The 22,038-nt window shown below is 41.6% G+C and overlaps 1 protein-coding gene across 1 annotated transcript; it reads right to left on the reverse strand.

Annotated features, from left to right (window-relative positions):
* Positions 1-1,044: 1,044 nt before the first annotated feature.
* Positions 1,045-21,859, reverse strand: snx17 (sorting nexin 17). The gene is made up of 15 exons (XM_084030167.1): positions 21,033-21,859; positions 17,293-17,367; positions 15,477-15,594; positions 13,924-13,988; positions 12,402-12,512; positions 12,168-12,258; positions 9,671-9,758; positions 7,493-7,562; positions 6,803-6,895; positions 6,349-6,552; positions 3,964-4,092; positions 3,702-3,779; positions 3,521-3,595; positions 3,387-3,428; positions 1,045-3,239 (listed from the first exon to the last, which is right to left on the reverse strand). Exons 1-15 carry the CDS (start codon positions 21,090-21,092, stop codon positions 3,120-3,122), a joined length of 1,419 nt encoding a protein of 472 aa, XP_083886293.1. The 5' UTR covers positions 21,093-21,859; the 3' UTR covers positions 1,045-3,119.
* Positions 21,860-22,038: the final 179 nt, after the last annotated feature.

A 22,038-nucleotide genomic window follows, 5' to 3' on the forward strand; every position in this document is an offset into this window, starting at 1 on the left:
CTAATCGTAGCATGCTAACATGCTACACTAAGATGGCGACCATTAGCATGTTTGTGTTGTCATTTTACCACATTAGCATACTGACATTAGCATTCTGTTTCGCCTTAGCAGCCGTCATTTTCTCAATGACCTCAAATATAACTTTGGTATTTCTCTACTGAAGTTTCCTGTTTCCTATCGATAGTCGTATATGTAGTATATTATATATAACGCCAAATGTAATATTGCAGAACAAATGAAGGCATGCACAGACCGACTGATAAGTTATAGAGATTGGCCTATACCTTCTTGCACAGATCAAATCAATATCAGCTGGTCTGTCAATAAGGAACAAGGAGTTTCAGTAGAGAATTAGCCAAGTTAGTTGGGCTAATACATGAAGAATCAAAGCAGATCTAGGGCTAGGGCCACTGTGCTATTGAGATCTAAAAAGAGGAACAGAAAATAACATGGGTGGCCTTTAAACACCTCGTGACTCCACCAGAGGAAATCACTATGAGGAAACTCCAGACTCAAGATTTGTCCAGCTCAAAAACGTCCTTAATGTGACCAAATAATCCAACAGAAAAGGTTCCACTTCATCCCTTCACATTGCAGAAATACAAACCAGGACTAGACGAAAGGAAACGGTTGTGAAAGGGAATCAAACTCACCAGATGTTGGGTTGGGAGAAACAAATCTAGTCTTGGCTTGCACACTGGATTCCCTGCTGCCTGCATTCTGTCAAGGTATCTTCTCTGGCAAGCTGCCTGACTTCACCCTCACTCCTCAGTCTCTGCTAACAAGCAAGTCCAAAATTCCCTCCCCAAACAATTCGGTTGCCGGGGCCACGCCCCCTTACACCTGTGGGAACAGAACACCTGAGCAGCGTTGACTTGTGGGAGGCGACCAGTAACCCTTATGAGGGTGAGAGACTTCTTCTACAGAAGCTTTAAAAGATTTCTAAATTGCTGTGATCTCTAAATAGCGCTCTATCTCTGCTAAATCCTTGACATATCACATGTAAACACGACTTAAGTGGGCCATTAACAGACAACCACAAGATCAGCTAATTGTGTGTTTATTTTAGCATCATGACAGTTGTCGCTGACCTTACCGCTAAAAAAAAATCAAAAAGAAGAGTAGTGGAATGAATCGAGTCAATAAAAGCATCATGAAATGTGAAATTTTCTGTAAAAGGGACACCGATGATGAATGCACTTTAATTTGGCACCTACACATGTATTAACCAGGACCTTGCAGGTCCACGTACGTGGATTTGAACACAAAATGAATATAGTGGCGTCCACATCCCTCTACTGCAAATGCAACTGAAGACACATGAAGCACAGCAGTGAAAAGAACAAGACATTTAGTATGTTGAGAACTTTTTTTTCTTTTTTACAGTTCTGGCTACCAGTGAGAGTAAAGCTGTTGATAGTTGCTCAAAAGATGCAAAAAAAAAATAATTACAAATTGGAATGATGTCATAGAAAACAGCGGGATATGTTCATTTTGTTGCCTTCTCTTCTTTAACATTGTTCACTCCAGCAATTATGATCACATGAGCCTCTTTGCCAAAGAACCTTTTCAACTAAATCCTCTGAGATGATTGGCACATCATACACACACATTACAATGAACTGAAGGACGCTCCCCACAACACTATCAATCGCCCCCAAGAGAAAAAAAGAGACAAAGAAAATCAGGTGTAAAATTTGTAAACACTTTACATTAAAACTAATAAAGTTCCCTAAATATTATGTAAACAATGATAAAAGTTAGTCCATTGAAACGCTTTGTTCTATACAGCTTAGATTACATTTGATCTATTTGATTACAATAAGCTATAGGTGATAAACATATTAGTAAATGTTCAGAATACTTAATTGCATGTACATTATATAAAAAGTGACATTGTCATAATTTTTTGTTTATTTTGTGCAAAATGCTTTAGTAAACTATAATTTGGCATTTATGAGAAACCTTTAAAAAATAAGTTTAAAAAAAGAAAATGATGGATTTACTCTCTTTATCTCCTTGGAAAAATAATCTCCACACGATGCTTAAAAGTCATGCTCAATCTTCCACTCGAACATTCATCTCCACCTGTAATACTGTGCAAAAATGATGGGTTCAGCAAGTGCAAGCAGCTCGGCCAAATCAACCACCGATCAAGTTCTGCAAGATTCTAGTCGACGCCGACCGACGCTACCGTTAATTTGAAGCTTCAACCAACTCTTGTTAGATGACGGGGAAAAAAAAGAAGAAAGAAAAAGTCAAGGCATCAGACTATTTCTGAAGGCAGTATGAGCGACTGTGCCTCAAACGTGAGCTGAAAACACCGCTGGTATCCTGCCAAGATATTTGCCGACGTGGCACACGGGGAGCATGACACACAGAGCTTCACCGACAGTATAAAAACATATTTTGGTATATAGCCAAGCCAAACTTTGATAATCCATACAAGCAGTTGCTCTGAATGGTCTACAGTTTTGAGATCAATTTCGACACATTCACTGGACTCCGGGTCAGATTGAGAACCGTGTCCAGGTCTGCTGTATCATCACTAGTGCCAGGTCTAAACATTTGGCTCTCGGGTTAATAAGGTGACATAGAGCCACCGGCGGAAGAATCCAGGATTTAGTAGGTTTTCTTTGTGTAGTTTATAATATATTAATTTACCTTGTACCTTATGAAGTGACCTTCACATATGAATGATTGAACAATTATCAATGTGGATGAATTAAAAGTAAGAATTGTTCCGTTACATACCAAAAAAAAAAAAAAGTCATCCCTATTAGCGTACCTGTGGCTTTACATGCTATTTATTGTTTGTTGCCACAGGTTTAATATAATAGGGATGTGATTTTTTATATGAAAATGAGGATTGTTTACTAAAATACAAATCAAGATGAGCTTTCAGAGTCTAAAAGAGTCAAAGTACACGGTCAAAGATTAAAACGAGAGCTTAAGGCAGCGGTTTCTCCAGGAAGAAGCTACAATCTTGCAGAATCGGAGGCGTGTTCGGCCCGCTCGGCTCGGCTCAGCTCAGCTTGTAATCTTTGTCGTCCCAGTCGCTGACAGTGGAATGAAGAGGGGAGGCGGGGCCAATCGGGGGGGGGGGGGGGGGGGGGGGGTTACAGGTCGTCATCCCCAATTCCCTCGAAAGCATAGTTGCCATGGAAATCGTTGCCGCTGATGTCATTTGCCGAGTTGGAGGCGCTGATCCCTCGGAGGGACACGGAGCTCAGCTTGGTCTGAATAGAATAATCAATAGCATACTTAACACTGGACTGACATTGGTTGAGGTTCTGGGCATACATTATCTGACCCCCATCATTCAGCTGCATGCTAACAACTTATTTTAGAGGCACTTGAACAAGAGAATAAAAACATACACTCACTGAGAGTTTGACGATTTGTTCACGGTTCGGGTCAGGGGAGTCCTGCAGATAAAACAACAACAGATGATCCTGACATCTACACAAAGTACAAGCAAGTCATTTTCAAACGTCGGGCCTGCTAGTCCATTTCTCACCAGTAGAGGGGGAGATTTCACAGCTTGCTGACTGTCTGACCGGTGGATGGAGCCATTGTGTCTTTTCCTCAACATCTAGAAGGTGAAGAAACGAAGAATACAGTAAATATTAGACGAGATCCTGTCATTTATGAGGACACAGTCAGGATTACAGGAGTACTTCAGTTTTCTTAACACAAACCTTCTTAATGCTGCCGCCCGACTTCTTCACCATTAATTCGTCCACCATCGACTGGAGGCAGATACTCATCATGATAGCCTGAAATCACACACGGAAGGTCAATAAAACCTTGAATACTGAACAGCCTTAAGTGCACTTTTACTCAGCATCTTTTGAAAATGTATAATGAAGTAATTTGAGTGATGGAGAACTGCGGTAACAACAAAATGCTTTGGCCATATTGACCACACCAATAATGCTCTTCTTAACATCATGTTCCTACCTGTTGGCTGGTGATGGTGACCCACTGGAGGCGGTCCTTGCTCATGAGATACTCAAAGGCCAGCTCCAGTTTGACATCGCATTTCGACGCGCTGCAGGGATTGGTGGTGCCGTTGGCTATCGGGACTTGCTGCAGTCGGGCAGAAAAAGATGGAGAGTAACGGTTTGGTGTTTGGCTGGTATCATCATCGTTATCAACCTCTAAATCTACCACAGCCGTCTCAAATATCATCAACCACTTATGATGCATGTTTATTCTACTTTTTCCTCAGCGTTCAGGTGAAACGTCTGTCATCTTGTGTTTGAAGGGCATGGAAAAGAAAGAAGATTTCCATATTTCTTAACCAATATCCTGCTTTCTTAAGTAGAGGTTCATCTTACTATTCTACTCCATGACTAGAGAGGGACGTGTGAGCAGCTAAATCACATTTCCTATCCGACAGTACTTAAGCTGCTGCATCACCAATGACAGGCAGCCAAATCTTAAAGCGACACATGCAATAAGATTAACACGGGTGCAAAGAAAGAAAGAGCAGTGTACAAATACAGAACTTCAAAAAAGGCTTCAATGTGTGATATATGTGAGACACACAGAGCTTTTCCCCGGAGAGGAGCCCTCATTCCTCATTTGTGGTGCCTGTGCTCTTCACTGGGACTATTTCCTCTGGGACGGAGTAGCTGTGCCTCCCACACACACACACGCACACACACACACACACACGTTTATATATGTTCTTCAGGATGCAATTTAGAGATTGGACTACGACGGGGGGGCGATGCACCAAATGAGATGTTTTGAATAGTTTGTTCGGAAAGGAAAGGAAAGGAAAGGGCTCATTAAAATGACTTTGACCTCTGAGAACGAGCTCAGGAATTAGCCATCCCCCTGGACAGTGCGGGGGCTCAGCCTGTAATCAGACGAGCCAAGATGCATTCTCGTTTTAGAAGCGTTGCCATGTGTCCAGACATTAATACACATAAACCCATCTCCACAGAAGTCTAAAAAAAATGTCCATCAAAACATGCTAGCATGCATGTAATGCTTTTCTCAGCTAGTCACAGAAGTGAAAACAGATTGTTCCAGCTTTCAGGGGAACCGTCTCTTTCCAACACAACTGACTAGGTGTTAGAAGGAAAAAAGCAGATTTAAGGCAGATCAACTGAATGCATGAAGGTTTGAATTTATGCTGATTTGGGGTGACAGTTGAGGAGCGCTTTTAGTCTCGACACTGGATACTAAATTTTCCATAATGCAACTGGATCTGCCCTATTGCTGCTATTGCAGCATCTACGCTAAGCTCTTTAGGAGCCGCCATTGTTGTTTAGAACGAATAGTTGCCCCTCTGTGCCGTCTCACACACCTCCACCATGCCTGTAGCTGCCAGCAGCTCCTCACAGGGAGCCGATTGGTCCGTAGCACTGTGGTTCAGACACAAATGCATTCAGGTTAATCTGTTAAAATGGACTTTTGTGTGAGCTCTCATGATCCCACGATTCTTTTGCGATGTCGCGAGAATCCAGCTGCCCAACAAATACTCCCCATAAGGAGTAACGTGATCAAAACATGTCTAAACTTGGTGAAATGTCCCTTTAATAGTCATTTATTATACATTCTGGTTATTCCACATGCTTTCCTTTCCATTCATTTTAAATCCAAGCGGCTTCCTGTGTGGCAAGTTGTTTGTTTTTTTTACAGAAATGCCCAGCTGACCGTGACTGATTGAGTATTCTGCCGTCAACATTTCCTGGTAAATAACAAAAAGTTCAACCTGCGACACACGGGCCCATTCAATCCATCACTGTCATGCTGAGCCGAGTCATCTCATGTTTACTAAACACTACAGTTAGCCCTTGTTGTGTGAAACAGCACCGTTGATCTGCCTTTCCTTTATGTTAGTGGAACTAGACGGATGCATACAGAGTCGGGCTGCGCGTGTGTTCCTCATACATGCCATCAGATTCCCTTCTCGCCAATAGACTATTATAAGTTGGATGAAAGGATGCTGCTCTTTATGCGTTGCTGGAGAATCAATACAGCACTGTCCTTGTGTGAGCTGTGGGTAATTGGACTGATGAAGACGAACGGTGTGGTGGTCAGCACTTTCAGAGAGCAGTAGGAGTCAATACAAATGTTGCAAGACTAAAAGACATTTCTTTCTGCTGCAGTGGTGAGATGAGCTTTGTAAACAGGCCCGGGAGCCCTCATTGGTTGGGGGATGGACTCCAGCCAAAGCTGCTCCATCACCTCACTGCCAGCTCATAGTCTCCTAGTAATATGGAGGAATTCCAATTTGATTATTTCACAGCTTGGGAGACGCAAGCACGCCTGAAGGTGATTTCACTCAGCCACACTCTGTCGCACACAGACACGCACAGTTCCACTTACGCAAGACGTGACTCGCCAACACCGCATACGCGTGACCTTGAAGCTTCCCTCCTTCATCTGTTCGTTGGGCAGCTTGACGTGAAAGTTGAGCTCATTGTTGCCGGCGCTCACGATGACTTGGCAGCCCTTCTCGGGGAAGTCGGTGATACAGGGGTCGAACTTGATATAGCCGTAATATTTGAGAGTCTGACCTAGGTGGATGAACTGGGTAAAAAAAAAAAAGAAAAACATTTTAAGATGACCACATTTTTTTTTTTTTTTTTTAGGAAATCCTGCCTCTGTTTAATCCCTGGAAAAATACATTTATATTTGATACTGGATTAGTGTAATTTAAATTCATATTAGGGGAAATAAAATAGGCCAACAGCATTACAGGATGCACAGAAGGCAGGATTCTCCTTCAGAGTATCAGCAAGCGAGGCAGAATCATCTGGAAGCGATGCCCTTTGCTTACTTCTTTCTTGGAGCCTTTCTCCTGCAGTGATTTGAGCTGCCGGTGCTGGTCTTTGTTGACGAGTATCCAGCCTCGCTCAATGTCAGACACTGTCTGGTGAAGCAAAAACAAGAACTGAAGTTCATCTCTCTGCACAGATACACAGAGCAAAGCAGCTTTTTGCGTTTCCTTCATACATGAGAGAATCATAAGCCTTTCAGGGAAACCGCGCAGGTCAGCGAACAATTAGACAGAAACATGCTCGTTACTTTTCATTGATTTCCTCTGCTACACAGAGGCAACACTCAGCAGTACCAGATTTGAATCAAACTTGTCACATAAAAGGGAATCCACTGTTAATAGGATCAGAGAGAAATGTGAAGACGTACAGGATTCAACTGTTGCAAAGTCAAAACAAGCTGACATTGGGATCAGATAATGGAGGGGCCCAGGGGACGGATAAAACCATTTGGCCACTCAGGGTTAATGTTAATGCTTGATTTGTTGGTTTGATGCTGGCGCCAGGTAAACTCAACAACGCACAACAGATGCCGATGCAAGATGTAAACAAACCCACTCATGTCCAAACAGGATTTTCTGTTTGGTTTCACAAGTGAAATTCTTTAAAAAAACATTGTTGCAGCCGACAATAAACGACAACATATAGTTTGATTTACGTAAATTCATTCATAACATAATGAAGCGGCTTACCTGGGCGTATAGCAAATTCAGGCCAATTCTGTTGTCCATGACATCACCATCGTATGCCATGTCCCAGTAGCTGCAGAGAGAAAAATGCACAGTCACTCTTTACAAATCTATACCCAAAGACAAATTAGAATCAATAAAAGTGGCACAGTTACAAATACCAATGTGTCTGTCTACTAATATTATATATTAATGAGGTTTAATACTTTTTAAAGAAAGTTCCATCTTAAAAATTCAAATTGATCACAAATGAAAAATCTGATTTGGGAAAATCCCATCAAATACACCCATTTATTAACACTTTGTGTAATCTGTGACATGAGAGTGACTTGTGGACTACATTCCTCAGCTCGATGCCAATGGGGTAGCAGAGAGAGTGCATTCACGGAGGATTATTTCCTGCTGAGGTTCGGGGACAGCTGGTATTCTGAAGGGGATGTGAGTGAGATGGTATTAAAGGCTAGTGCTGTGTATGGAGATGTGTGTGGGTGCAGAAGGGGCAGCGTGAGGAGGAGAAGTTAAAAAAATCAGTTTATGGAAAGCGATCAGAACTGGAAAAATATATGAAATTGGCCCACATCTGAAAAAAAACATTGGGGCTATATTTTGCAACCAGTGGGCAGTTAAATCTTAGCCCCAACACTGATTTTATACATGAATTTAGGGTTATTATTGTCAGAGATAGCAGTTTTTTTTATCCACATATGCTCTTCGGCAAGAATCTCATAGCATTCATGTCTCCCGACACTCAACCGCAGCTGTGAAATTCAACATGTTGTGAATGCATGGCACAAGGGGCGTTAGTGGATGGAGAGGTTGCTCAAGCATATGTGAAGCTGCCCGGCCACATCTGCAATTCAAAGCAGGTAAGAAGGGAGAAAACGGGAAGACAGAGAAAGGATCTTGGAAGGAAGGGAATAGGAGAGTAGTAGAAGATGTGTGTAGCAGATGGGCTTTTATTTTAATGCATATACGGCTACAAATGTCTATTAGCGACAATTTTGCATTATAAATAAAGAGGGAAGTGCATATTGGCGCTGACCTACAAAAACCTCCACTACTATTCATATTGCGGTTTATATTTCATGTACTTTGGAAAACTGTAACACAAAACGGTTGAAATTATGTAAATTCAATATTTTCACTGGACAGAGACGACATTTCCTCCATTTGTAGCATGCACTTTTTGCTAAAAAGCTTTTCAATTAATTTTGACCTGCTCCGCCCCTGGATCTCATACACAGGGGGTCTGTTTTTCCTCCACCTCCACCTCCACTTGTTAGTTCTACATTCATTCTTTCCTCGCTGCGCTACACTCCGCAGAGAAACTAGGTCAGGAGTACTAAGACTTTCCTTGAGGCAGAAATAAAGTAAACATCCTGTGTTTCTCAGTCAGCGGGAGGCAGAGTGACGAAAAAAACAGACACATGAGGAAGTAGAGAAATGTTGCGTTGTAAAAAAAGGGGAGCAGTCTCGAACTTCAGGCTTTGTGGGGAAGCGTTTTCCATGCATACCCACATACCATACCATAGATTTTTTTTCACATTTATGCATTGGAGCTCTTGGTGGCAGATGCTTAAATCCTTGCACAACAGCTTATGACCCTGACCCTCTCATAACAGACACTGTGGTGCATTCTTATCTCTAAAAAAGCCAACCACTACAACCGGAGGATTTTTATTGTTCAAATACACCTTGTTCTAAGATACTGAGCTGTTTGGTTAAACTTCTGGTTGCCTAACTGAAAAAAACAGAGTGCTAGTCAAATGCAATGCCTGTCTAGTCACGATAACTGCCATCTTTGGCTAAATTAATTGAAAAACAAATGAGTCAGATCTCTCTTGCTACTTAACTGCCACTTTCTAGGAGATGGTGGAGTCAAATAAGCAAGCTGCTCCGAGACATTAAGAACAAGTGCCCATCTGCAGATAAGGAATGACATGACACCACACCCAGAATGAGAAAATTAAAAAAGGGTCTTACTGGTTGACCGAAGTGCAGCACATGTAGTTAATGTTCTGCTTACCAAACCAGTTATATCTGACCCGCTTCTTTAACAGGATCGGATAAAGAGCACATGGAAACGCTGGACAATGAATCACAGCTATAATCGCATGTGGAGGAGAGCACTTTGGGAAGAACATCGAATTCAAAGTCATGACGTGAACAGGTGGTGGGTACCTTTTTCGTAGGAGTATGTGGAATTCAGAACTTCGCAAGCTGGTAATGGATACATAAGGCAGCTCAAACTCCTGCAGCTTCCGCACAACTGAGAGAGAAAAAAAATCAGGGGGAGGGAGAGAGGGAGAGAGAGAGAGTTAGGAACAAGTTCAGCTCCAGTAAAGTTAGTCCCAAGGACATTTGGATAATGATGGTAACAACAAACAATGAGGGATGGGAGAACTCCATCTGGACAGGTCCCAGCAGGCAGGGTAAAACTTTGTGTGTTAGCATTTAAATGTGGAAAAAAGAGATAATGGAGTCTACGTGTGTGTGTGTGTGTGTGTGTGTGTGTGTGTGTGTGTGTGTGTGTGTGTGTGTGTGTGTGTGTGCACGTTTGTCCCTAATCTGCAGCTGTTTCATTGCGGCCCATTCCCTCGGGACAGTGAAGGAGATCCCAGGTGCTTATTGATGCTGCTGCTGTGTTTTCAGGCATCAATAAACGTGCACAACACTACAAATTTGATGACTAAACAACGATTTACTTTGCAATTAGGTTCGTTAAAGTACGTTTACTCCTTTATGGGCTGAGATTGCTGTGTACAGGAAGCAGAAACGCATGCTGCTTGGTTTGATGTTGGAAATCTCCACAGGAATTAAAACAAAAAAAAGAAAAGAAAAAGGATACAAATTGAATGCTAAAAATGTTGGAACCGTTTCAGGCTAACTAAATCATCAGCCAAAAAACTGCAAAACAACTCTGAAATGCAGATAGAACGGCGCTGCGATTGCAAACACATCTGTTCTTCTTGACATGTCGTTGCATATTTAACAGCATGCATTGATTTGTACACAGATGTCAGGAAACTTACTACCCGTCAGAGTGAAATTGAAATCTTCTAGCTATGCCATTATGTCAATACACCCACCAGCAGTTTTGTTTTATCCGCGGCCTGCTGCGCCGGATTTATTCTGGTAGTCGAATCATATCCAACACATTGCCCTTCTCTTTCATACCACTCAGAGTTACAGATTTGTTCCAAGAATAAACAGCATGGCTGCAATATTTTCAGATTTCTCCGAGATCATCTGGCGCCATTTTCAGCTTGGAATGGATTCGATGCAAGGCGACAACATTTGGGAGTGAGGGGGATGATATGACCCGACGGGGCTGTGATGTAATGGAAAGAAAGGGATTGGGAAAGTGAAATATCTTGATGGAGGAAGCTTTCTGCCTGTGCCACTTTGGTATTCCTTGTGACAAAAAATGCAGTTGCAAATATATAATATATATATTTATATATAATATATTATGATTTGCATGCACACAGTTACTTAAAAAACACATTTGTTTGTATATTTAAGTATATATTTATATTAGGGCTGTCAAAAAGCCTTAATCAGATGAACCTTGATGGATGCTGTGGATTAATCACAATTAATCACCATTTGAAAATATACCAGAAAAACTTTCAAATTTCTCTGTATATTCTTGTGGGAAAGGAAAGATTAATGACAGAAAAAAAGATGGAAAAATTAAATCAAAAAGGGAATATAATTCTCATAATCAAGATTAATAAATATGAAAGGTCTGCAAAGGAGGAAAAGTAGATCCTCCACCATTACTCAACTAACTTCATTTTTCAGTCTGGAAAAATGACTTCACTGATCAGACGTAAGCCTGTGAACGTAAATGCCACTTTGCATTTAGCCAGAGAGAGTGTCATTTTAGAGCTTAGGCCGTAACAAATACGTTCTCAACACACGGCCTGGTGTGTGCGAGCTCACGCCACTTTAAACACTGCGCGACTGTTTTCCATGAACCAGCCAACACACACAAAGGGCCTGGCTCTCACTGCGCTTCCGAGCAGCTAATAAATAAATAAATGATAGCCAGAGATACAGTAGGAAACCTGATACTAGAAACAACTCTCATGAGGCGATGCAGTTCATTATTTTTTAATTAAACTACTGTACATTTCCAAACAGTGGGATGGATAAAAATACGACTGTTGCCATAGCTAACTCTTGAGGCTTTAATGTGGAGAATTTAGAGTGAAAGAAAACTCAAATCAAAAGCATCTTATTGCAGCACATAACTCCCTTTTATTCCTCATATATCAGGGTTACTCGTCGGTGGAACATAACAAATTGTAAAGCTATCAAATCAAAGTCCTATCTCCACAGTTCTCTGTGATTTGTGTGCCTTGTGAGAATCCTTGCTTGACTGATAAAGTAGTGTTATTTACATTTTTCTTTTTTTATAATCAAAGCACTTTGTTTACAGCACATTTTGTGTGCTTCGAAAGACTAGTGATCTGGTTTCCAGCTGTATTGCTCCCCAAAACAAATTAAAACCCTTTCTAAAAATACATTCCAGGGTGACTCAATATTCAGCAGTAATGATTTGTGGACACACAAACTACTTGCTCGAGTCTTTAGTAATGACAGAGGAAGATTAGATGTTGCCATTCGCCAAATCCCTTTGATTCTTGAGAAAATTGTTTTTGAGACTCACATGTCAAACCACCGTCCACACTTTCACGCACGAGGAAGAGACTGAAGTAACCAACAAGGTCATCGGGAAGGTCGAGCTTCGTTGCAACGGCCTGCAGAAAGATATGAGAGCGAGAGTTCATTATCACAATCATTTGTTTAAATCAAAAGTTAAGGTAAATAAGGATAAGTCTTGGATGTTCAGTACTGGCCAACAACTGTGTTTTTCTGTAATCTCTAACGCTCCAGCACTTACATCAAGGACATCCTCCGTCTGATCTGAAGTGAGAATGTTGACTGTAACCTTCTGACCGTTGGAGAGGCAGATGTCTAGAGCCACTTCTTCCGTGGGAATCTGCTGCGTCTCCTGTGGGAACCACACAAAACACACAACAGGCTTTCATTCGGCTTCAGGGGTCGGCTTCATGTTTCACTCCTATTGGATCCGACAACAGAAATCACACCAAGTCACACAGGCAGGAGAAATCTGGGCTGGTCAAAGAAGAAAGCCAACTTCCAGGGGAGATCAAAACACAACGGACAACATTCCATAGTTACCCGTGTGATAAAAGCTACATTGATTGAACAAGCACGATGTAAAAACAAATTGTTGAATTATCTGCAAACAAGAGTAGCAGCCATGTTAACGTTTAGCCATTTACAACTACAGCTTGTATATTTACTCGCTCATTCAATTCAATTGTCATGACATCATAGTCAATTGACTAATTGTTGCAACTTTCACTACGCTCAGCTCAAACAGAAATTAAGGAGACTGCATTTATTAGTTACTGCTCTTTTTCTGTGACAACGGAACAAAACCCCACAAAAATCAATAAATAACAATATGGGAAATAAACTGCCGACACCTATGAATATTTCAAGACTCTCAATAATAGCTTCAGAGCTGATATTAAGAGGATCTTAAACTGGATAACACCAACATGTGCTGTCCCCACAGGCAGTCTCACCACCTCTTCTATGTCACTGCCGTCTTCCGTGTTCCCTCAGCGGGGGGTCTTCCGAGTACATCCCTACCACTAAAAGGTGCAGATGAAATGACAACTCTGAGCCTTAACTCATCTATTATTCTCCACCTGCCGTCCTCGCAGTACATACCCCGCCGAGGGGGAGGGGAGAGCGACAAACGCAGACTCTAATGAGCGAGGAAGACGGAGGAGGAGAATCAGACCGGGTGTGTGACGTGGCTGCGGAAGGATGAATCTGCCCATGAAGGTTATTGGATTTGCAGCCCTCCTGGCAACGCAGGTCACAGCCTGAATGATGACGAACAGCCTCGCTACCTGGTCTGAATACGCCACCGACACGCCATTTGTTTCAAATGGCCTTTTCTCTGAGGCAGTAACAACACCCCATTAGTCTGTGTTCCTGCAGCATCGTCCACTTCAGTTCATTTTTAGTGATGCAGATCTAGTGGAATGACTCATTAGGGAGCTTACTTTTTCTTTTTTTTTCTGATATAATGGTTAATAAGGATCCAGTTCACACATTCTGCATGCAAGGCAGACTGAATGAGCAGACATGACACAACCCCTAGATAAGAGTGCATGCTGCCGCAAACTATGACAAACAGTAAGAATACAGCTATCTCACTCTACCACATTACCAAAAGCAATTACTAGTCGGGCAGAAATGACTGCATCAGCTGTTTGGTTGAAGGAGCACGCCCTTCTTCCCCACAGGCCAGTTGACCATGTTGACGCAACAGAGGACAAACACGCTAATGCGGGTACAGTAGGAAAAAAACCATGACCGACCTGCTGTGCTTTCCTTAAGAAGCTGTTAAACACTTCACTTGCTCCAAGTAAGGGATCCTGACGCACTGTAAAAAAATTAAAAAAAAGGGAGAAAAAAGAGTGAGTAGAAACTGAGTCATATCTCACTATTCAGTGAAATACAAGCAGCAGCAGAAGTCAGGATCAGATATGTATGTATAATTCACCAATTTGTTAAGGCTCTTTTAGTGGACGTTATGTAAACATAAACCTCCTCTGGGGAAGCCATTTCCCAATTGTTCATAATTTTCCCCTTATTACACAATTTAATGGTGTTCCCGTGGAATGGCTTTGACCTTTTCCAGACTCTCATCAAGGCAAAGTGGCTCGACACGGAGAAAAGGCGTTACCTGGAATAGGTTCAATTAACTGTAAATTATGATGTTTACGTTTCATCACAACGTAGTCGCCAAATTTGGAACACAAAAGACATGAACGACTCTCTCATGCTCACGTCATTGGTTTTCTACTGAGGCCGTTTTCAGTCGCAATGCAGTACACTAAATTATCTGCATGATGACCCTGTATGACTAATACGAGTGTGTGCCAGCCTGTACGCTATTGTCCCTTCACAAATTAGTTCAACCCTTTGACCAAATGTCTAAGTTCTGAGCCATCTGCGTCACAGCAGATTGTGTTTGTGGCAGTTCATTTTCCATAACTATGTAAAAAGGCCATGATGTAACCGAGAGAACTTGTAGCCAAGAACACCCTGAGTGCGTATGCTCCCAGACTATGAGCAAATACACACTTGAACAACGCTTCCTTGTTCTGCTGTAACTGCCAGTGCTTGAGAGGATTAAAACAAACCACACTGTATCGCTTGCCAGTTCCACTTATTTGTTTGCGTGTATTTAGAAAGTTCACCCTTGACCTGTTTACAACATTTTGGGCAATACGGTGAAATCCTGCCAAATTGCGTTATGAAAAACTCCAGTTGGATACTTGAATATTTAAGACTTGCAAAGGAATGTTTTTATTCAGAGAAAAGCTAAGTATGTATCCCTAGAGGTGGCACATCATCGCTAGAGAATCCAAACCCATAAAACCTTTAAAAACCATAACAGATCTGAAATCCTGAATAGGGATTTTTTTCCCCATCAGGTGTTGTCAGCATAAATCGGTCTATTGAGGCTTTGGCTCAGTCTCACAGGTCGGTCTGTGCTCAGATAATCGGTTCTTCGGCGACACACTTTTATGCGGCATGAAGAGACCAGTGTATAGCCGGACAAAGAGCATGATATTTCTTGTGATTGTTGTGGAGAAGCAAAATATTTCAAGGAAATATTACTCGTGCTGCAAAGCTTCACTCTTACAAAAGCAAAGTCTTTCTTTCCCAACATAAAAAGCAACCCCCCTTCAGGGAAATGGCTACACCCATTCAGAGAAGAATAGCAGCGAAATTGAAAACGGACACAAACAACCACATAGGTGCTGGAATAAACTAATTAAATTCTGCCAGAAATTGAAAAAAAGTGAAAAGTAATACAAGCCATCTGTAAAAAATTAAAGTCCATTCATCATGAATAACTTACCAGCCTGCATGTATTTCTCCAGCTGTTCTCGTCTCTGTTCAACCTCGGCAGGAGTCAAAGTGAAGATCTTCTTTGGAGGGAATGCAGGCACCACATTGCTGCCATATTCTTTCTTTATCTGTTGGTACAAAACACACGTTTTGAGAAAGTGGGGTTTGCTATACAACCCCCGTTTTAGTTACTTCTTTTGACAATCAAGGCAAATTGAGAACAGTCCGTTAACTTCTACGTGAATTCAGAACATTTGAGAAAGCCGATATACAAGCTCGTAGGACCGAACCAATTAAGTTCAGACGAGAGCAGCAGCATCTTAAATTAAAGAGTTGTGGATTCACTTTTCTTAGAGGTACATGTTCGACATGAATCACAGGTTTATTTTAAGCCCCCTTTCAACGACTAGCTGGTGGAGTTTCCGTGCATAACACACACACAGACACACAGACACACACATCTGGAACCCTGACTGTCTAGTCATTCCAAGTTTACTTTGTCTTCCAGTTTCTTGACTCATTTCTTCCCCTTTTTTTTTTCTAAATCATTCAAGAGCTGCTAGCTTTGAACCATGGAAGTCTTAAACTAAGCCCTCACAGATCTAAAAAAGCACACATCAAATGTGGTTTCTTTAACCTGTATGTTGCAGCAGGTAAAAGCTGCCTTTTTTCTTGCTTTAAAACGCTCGGCGCTTGGCTTGGTGAAGGTCGGCCCCAGTGGGGAAGAGAGGGGATTTTCACCTAAACACGCTGCCCTTTTGGTATGTTCTGTACATCAGCACTAGCACAGGTTACACGTACGAATCAGCTCTCATAGCCACAGACACTAAACACAGGTTGTCGATGCATCAGTCGCCAACATTTTAAATAAAGCTAAAAGCTACAAAGGTAAATGAGCTCTGGCTAGAACAGAAGTGTTTATTGTAACAAAGCTCTGTGGAAGAGAAAACAAGAGAGACAATTAACATTTAAATTTGCTCAGCAACAACTGGGTAGAGTGAGTGCCCTGCAATCACGGGAGTGTTTTGGGGTCATGAATACGCCACAGGAAGCCCTCTGGGGTTGGTCCTTAAAAATGTGAGTGTGTCTTTCCACACCCTGTTGCCAAGCAACGGCAACTGTCAGACTAGATGGCAAATACTTGAGGATAGAGATAGCAAAGTTTGGCCACTGCTTGCTTATTTATTAATGTGCAAAAACAGGAGAACGGGCACTTCTACAAGGCAGTGTTGCAGTATACGCCATGACAAACATTTTATAGCACAAAGAGTTTACAGCAAGAGAAATTCAGCAAATAAATCCACATCCAACTCTGTAACAGCAATTTAAATAAAAATGCATGTCAAGCACTTTCACAAGTTAGACAACTTTCAACCGCAACACTAAAGAAAAACAAACAGAATCTTAAAACACTAAGTCCCAAATCACAGCTCTGACAAATAACTGTGTAATGCTTGAGACCAGGCAACTCAACACTTCACAAAATTTATTTTTTAGAGAAAGATTCCAAGCAGGTGAGGTGAAAGAAAAGGCCAAGAACATTCCTTCCATGTCACCCACTCCCTCCACCCTCCTCCACAATACTACCCATTTGCATGCAATAGTTTGCACTCTGGGAGGAATAACAGCATAAGACTTTAAGCCACCGTGGTGGTGATCCAAAGAGGTGGGAGGCTGACCGTGCGACACAAAGATGAGTGAAAGGTCATCCTGGGTGGATGTGCTGGCATTTAAACACAAGTGGGCGCACCTCAAAAGCAGACAAGTCACCTCTAGTCCAAAGCACACGGATAGCGTTTTGTATATTGTCAAGGCTGAAGCAATACCTGTTCATGGAGGCCAAGAAGTTGACTGTAGCGTACTCGACAGTGCAGCACGCCGTTGACGTGGATGTTGTAGGCCTGTGGGAAAGAGTGGGGACAAATTAGAACGTGAAAGACTGTGTTATGGTCTCACATAGTGCAGAGAAACATATTAGATAAATGAAGTGTGAATTGGATTCAATCAGACCCTACCCCAACCTGCATATTTTAACCTCCAATCCTAACAACGTAATGCATAATGCAGATGCTAAACAATAGAGAAAGCAAAGACCACATGGGGAAACCACCATTCTCCCCCTGAGCCACTCCACTGGATATATTACTGGATACTCCCCTGCAAAACCACTATTTGGAATCAGCTGTCCAAATAGCTGCTTGCCATCATGTTTGGAGCCAATCTCAGAAAGTAAATCTAGCCTAATGAAGCACTGGGAAGGATGCTAAACTGAAAGAATAACAAAGTGAGACTTGAGTTGCCATAGGAAGAAGAAAAATATATTTCGCTTGCCCAGCCAGCCTCAATTACAAAACGGCATTCTTGAGCTGTACAGGAATTTTGTTTTCACAAGGTACCGCACGTCTGTTAGCTATAAGCATCTTTCTTTAATGGCTCAAAAAAAAAAAGAACATGACACAGAAACTTCTCCACCGCAGAAACTATTAACTCATGGTCATAAACTGCAAAAGGTTTGGCAAACACATTTTGATTAAAAACAATCAGCAGCTGTTATCATTTCCTTAAAAAAATCAATAGACAATATGAAGACGATAGATCCTCTTTCATTCCTTTAGCTTGTCTCGCGCACAAAACACAAGTGGTTGTTTTTAGGATTTTTTTTATGAAAAAAATAATTATGTACTGGACCAGTGCATCACTAATGAAGACCAATCCTTCATTTGTTAAGAAACATCAGCTTCCAGCAGCCTGTGTGCAACGTTGGCCAGGGATGACAGGAAGTATGCTTGAGTGTCAAAGCAAATACTCCCAGTGTTAATCATCCCCTTGTGTTTCTTCTGTCCATATTTGTAGTCAACACTGTGGGTCATCGTCTTAAAGACTTTCAACCACACTGTTGCATGCGGTTGCACACATGCCATTGCTGACCTGCAATCAATCAAGCAATCAATAGTAAAACAAAGTAAGTAACAACCAAACCTTCTACGAGAAAAAAGAGGAAGGCTCAAGAATTTGGAGGAAGGCCAAAGAATTAACTGAAAGATGTGTATGTAGGCAGTCTCCAGGCAGAAAGGAAGAATGAGTATGCAGAATGTCTTGGCTCTGTTTGATAACACACACACACACCAACAACAAAAAAAAACAACTACTTTTTTTTGGAATTGCAAGCAGTTCAACTCAGGGACAGGGACAACAATATTATCAGTATGATCTATCGCTCTTTTCTGCACACTAGCTCCAAAACAAAAATGCATTTATGCACACTGCACAGTTTGATCCCAGTCAGATCTTCATCAGGCCAAACACATTAAGGCTCAAAGATCCATCTGGGATCAAAATGTGCAGTGTCAATGTTTTTGACCGGTCGAAGATGCGACTGGGACGAAACTTTGACCAATTAAATATTTTTTTTTTAGTTTGTGGTGAGTGCCCAGCTGCACCTTTGCTACTTCCTTCCACATATTATTATATCAAGCCTAGGGTTAAATCTATTTCAGTCAGAAGAATTCTAAGATAGGAGCTATGACCACATTATAAGAATCATTTCTAAGTTCATACATATTGCTCATTCGCAGACACAGGCTGATTCAGGAATCCTGCTGAATATGACTTCTATATTTTGCAAAACACCAAAGAGAGACAAATTAATTGTTCATCTAAGTCCTGACTTGTTCCTCATCCAAAGTAAATGAGTCACCATCAATTACAGTAGCACTAAAGTCTTTCTTTTACACACCCTCAAACATTCTAAAACATTATGCACAAACTCTGTTAACCAGAGAGGAATACAGAAGTCTAACAGACAAGAGGAAGTGTGAGCATTCAAAAATAAAAATATGTATACGTGCGCCATATTTAAAAAAAAAAAAAAAACTGCAGCCCTTGTTATTCTAAAAGGCCGTGTGCAAACTCTGCAGATTCCATGGCTTACTGGTTCCAAGGTACACATCCCATCTCTCAGCATTATAATCAAGCAAAGTCCCTTCCTGTGGGATGGTTACAGGAAGGTCAAAATGACAGTCACAGGACAGCCAGCTGAGAGGTGAAAAAAAAAAAAAAAAAAAAAACGTGGTTTCAAAGTTCCCACTGCAGCAGAGTGTTAAAACATGCTCAGCCAGGTAGAAAACAAGGCTGCACCTGGAATTTAGAAACCTATCGACTTCCAACAGCAAGAGCGGGTGCTTGCACAACAATATTGATGGGAAATAAAATGAATCTAATCGTATTACTGCGTGTTCACTACTTCTACAGAACAAGTATATTTAAGTTTAAAGAAAGCTTGAGGCAGGAGGCACACTAAACTCAAAGACACTGTCAATAATAATGAGCTTATTCCAAGATTCCAAATGGAGACAAGATGGAAAACAGTCATTCGCAGGTGCGTAACACTGAGAACAGCCTATGTGATGTCACATGGATATCAGATGTTGCAGATATCATTTCAAAGCATCTGGTACATATTAGACTAGCTTAGTTCTTCTATAAAACATCCGATACATCAATATTTTTTAATGAAAACTATAGACCTGAGATTCTAAAAAAAGGATCCACTATTTATTTTTGGTGTAGTGTTTATTGACAAGAGAACACGCTTGAACCCGAGCTGTTCCCTAGCAACGTAATGACTTGTGTTCATGGATAGGTCTGAGTTTTAAACAATATGGCATCTGCCACACACACAGCACAGTGTATCCTGACTGAGGACAACCGTGTGAAACATAAAAAAATATATATTGATGCTTCACTACAGGAGTCCTTGTCCAACCTCCATGAATTATCCCCTCTGGACATTACAGACAGAGCATGTGCCAAGCCATAGCACCTGTCAAACACAAATCAACTATACAACATTTAAGACGGTGAAAGAAGGGAATAGAATAAAAGAAAATGCACAGTTATGCTGATGATGGAATCGCATATGATTGCTGCTCTTGATGCGTTGTCAAGACTGCTATTTTTGTTTGTTGGGGAGATTTTGCAATAAAGTGAAAGCATCGTTCCTGTAAATAGCAAGGAGGATTGTGATATCATAGCTGTAAACCTCAAATCTCATTAAGAATGTTAAAAAACACAAAAAAAGGGAAGAGGTTAGGTCTAAGTCTCTTCAGGTGGCTCTGACAGCAAATGACAACTTAAAAGACCAGCCATAACAATGCAACATTTTTGGAGCCTCATCTACGAGATAAAGGTCAATGTCAGATATAGTGCAGAATCATGATGAACACCATAGGGGTTGCCCATTGCCTCACATAACCACATTCATATGCAATGGGGGAAAAAATGCTCTAAATCAGGTTATTCACACATCTGTATTCTAATTAAACAGTCATTATATATTGGTATACAAATGAGGATTTTGTAGGCTAGCTGAGACTCTAGGTTAGGCAGTTGTTTGGCCTGTGGTGACGTGCCATCGGATCATGTACAACAGTAAACATAGGGCGCTCGTGCTGCATTGACATTAGCCCGACCTGTGGCCAACGTCTGAAGCCAACGGCTGACACACGTTAGGGGGCTAAGCGAAAGCGGGTTAAAAAAAACAAAAAAAAACACAAATCATGCTCACCACATAGGTTGATCCATTTTCGCCCGAACGAACCTCCGTTTCGGGTATGGAAAAATGCATCTTTTTAAGCCCCCGAAACGCAGCCTGCTGCCAGACGACAAGTCCTCTAACGCCACCGCAGCTTTACGACGGAGAAGAAGACACCACAGTTTTGCCCACAAAAAAGTCTACTGCAGTGGCTGTCGGCGGAGACTACAGAGGAGGAGGAGGCTCTCACACGGTTTATCCACTGGTTAGTAGTCCGAAGAAAGCCCTGCCGGGCTGGCAGAGGCGGCCGACGACTTTATTATCCGACCAACAACTCGTGTAACAACTAGCATTCGCATGAAACTTCTCCCACGTCAGTGTCAAACTTTTCTCGCCGCCGTTCCCGTAGCAGCCATGTTGCAAGTGTTAAGTAATTGCACCTTCACTGTTGGCCGTTAAAATATCCCCTTCCGTCCACTTTTTAAACACTTCGTGATAACTTGAAATCACCTACTGTAAATATTTGAGTTTCAACGTGTACTGGTTAATTGTATTCATTGGCGTAACCGGATGGAAGTTTCGGTACCAAAAAGGTGCAGTTTCTTCCTGCAAAAAAAAGCCCACAGTCGTCGCAGAGCCGTTGGCAAACCTTTCGTAATATGAGGGGGAGACAGTTGCACTTTTTTGTGGTTTGGTTTGGTTTGCCTCTCTTCTACATTTGCCGAAGGAAATTTCTACACGGCGACGGAGAAAACTCATAGATAAAATGTGATAGAAATCGTAGAGAAAGCAGAAACACCAGCGCCGTCAAGCCATTCTGTGTTCAGTGTATCTGGTGGCCCATCAAGAAGCATTGCAACAATCCTTCTGGGCAAAACCATCTCGTCTTCAGCCGGGGGGTGCTCAGCTCTTCGCGGCTAAGAAATAAGAGATAATATGCATAATTTCCGGACATGTTTACACTTTAATATATACATATAAAGTAAAGTTTTGGAAATAATTCAACAACTATGTTTTTATCTTTTATTTGAATATCATA

The sequence above is a fragment of the Eutrigla gurnardus genome, assembly GCF_963514095.1.
Source record: "Eutrigla gurnardus genome assembly, chromosome: 16".
Lineage (NCBI taxonomy): Eukaryota > Metazoa > Chordata > Actinopteri > Perciformes > Triglidae > Eutrigla > Eutrigla gurnardus.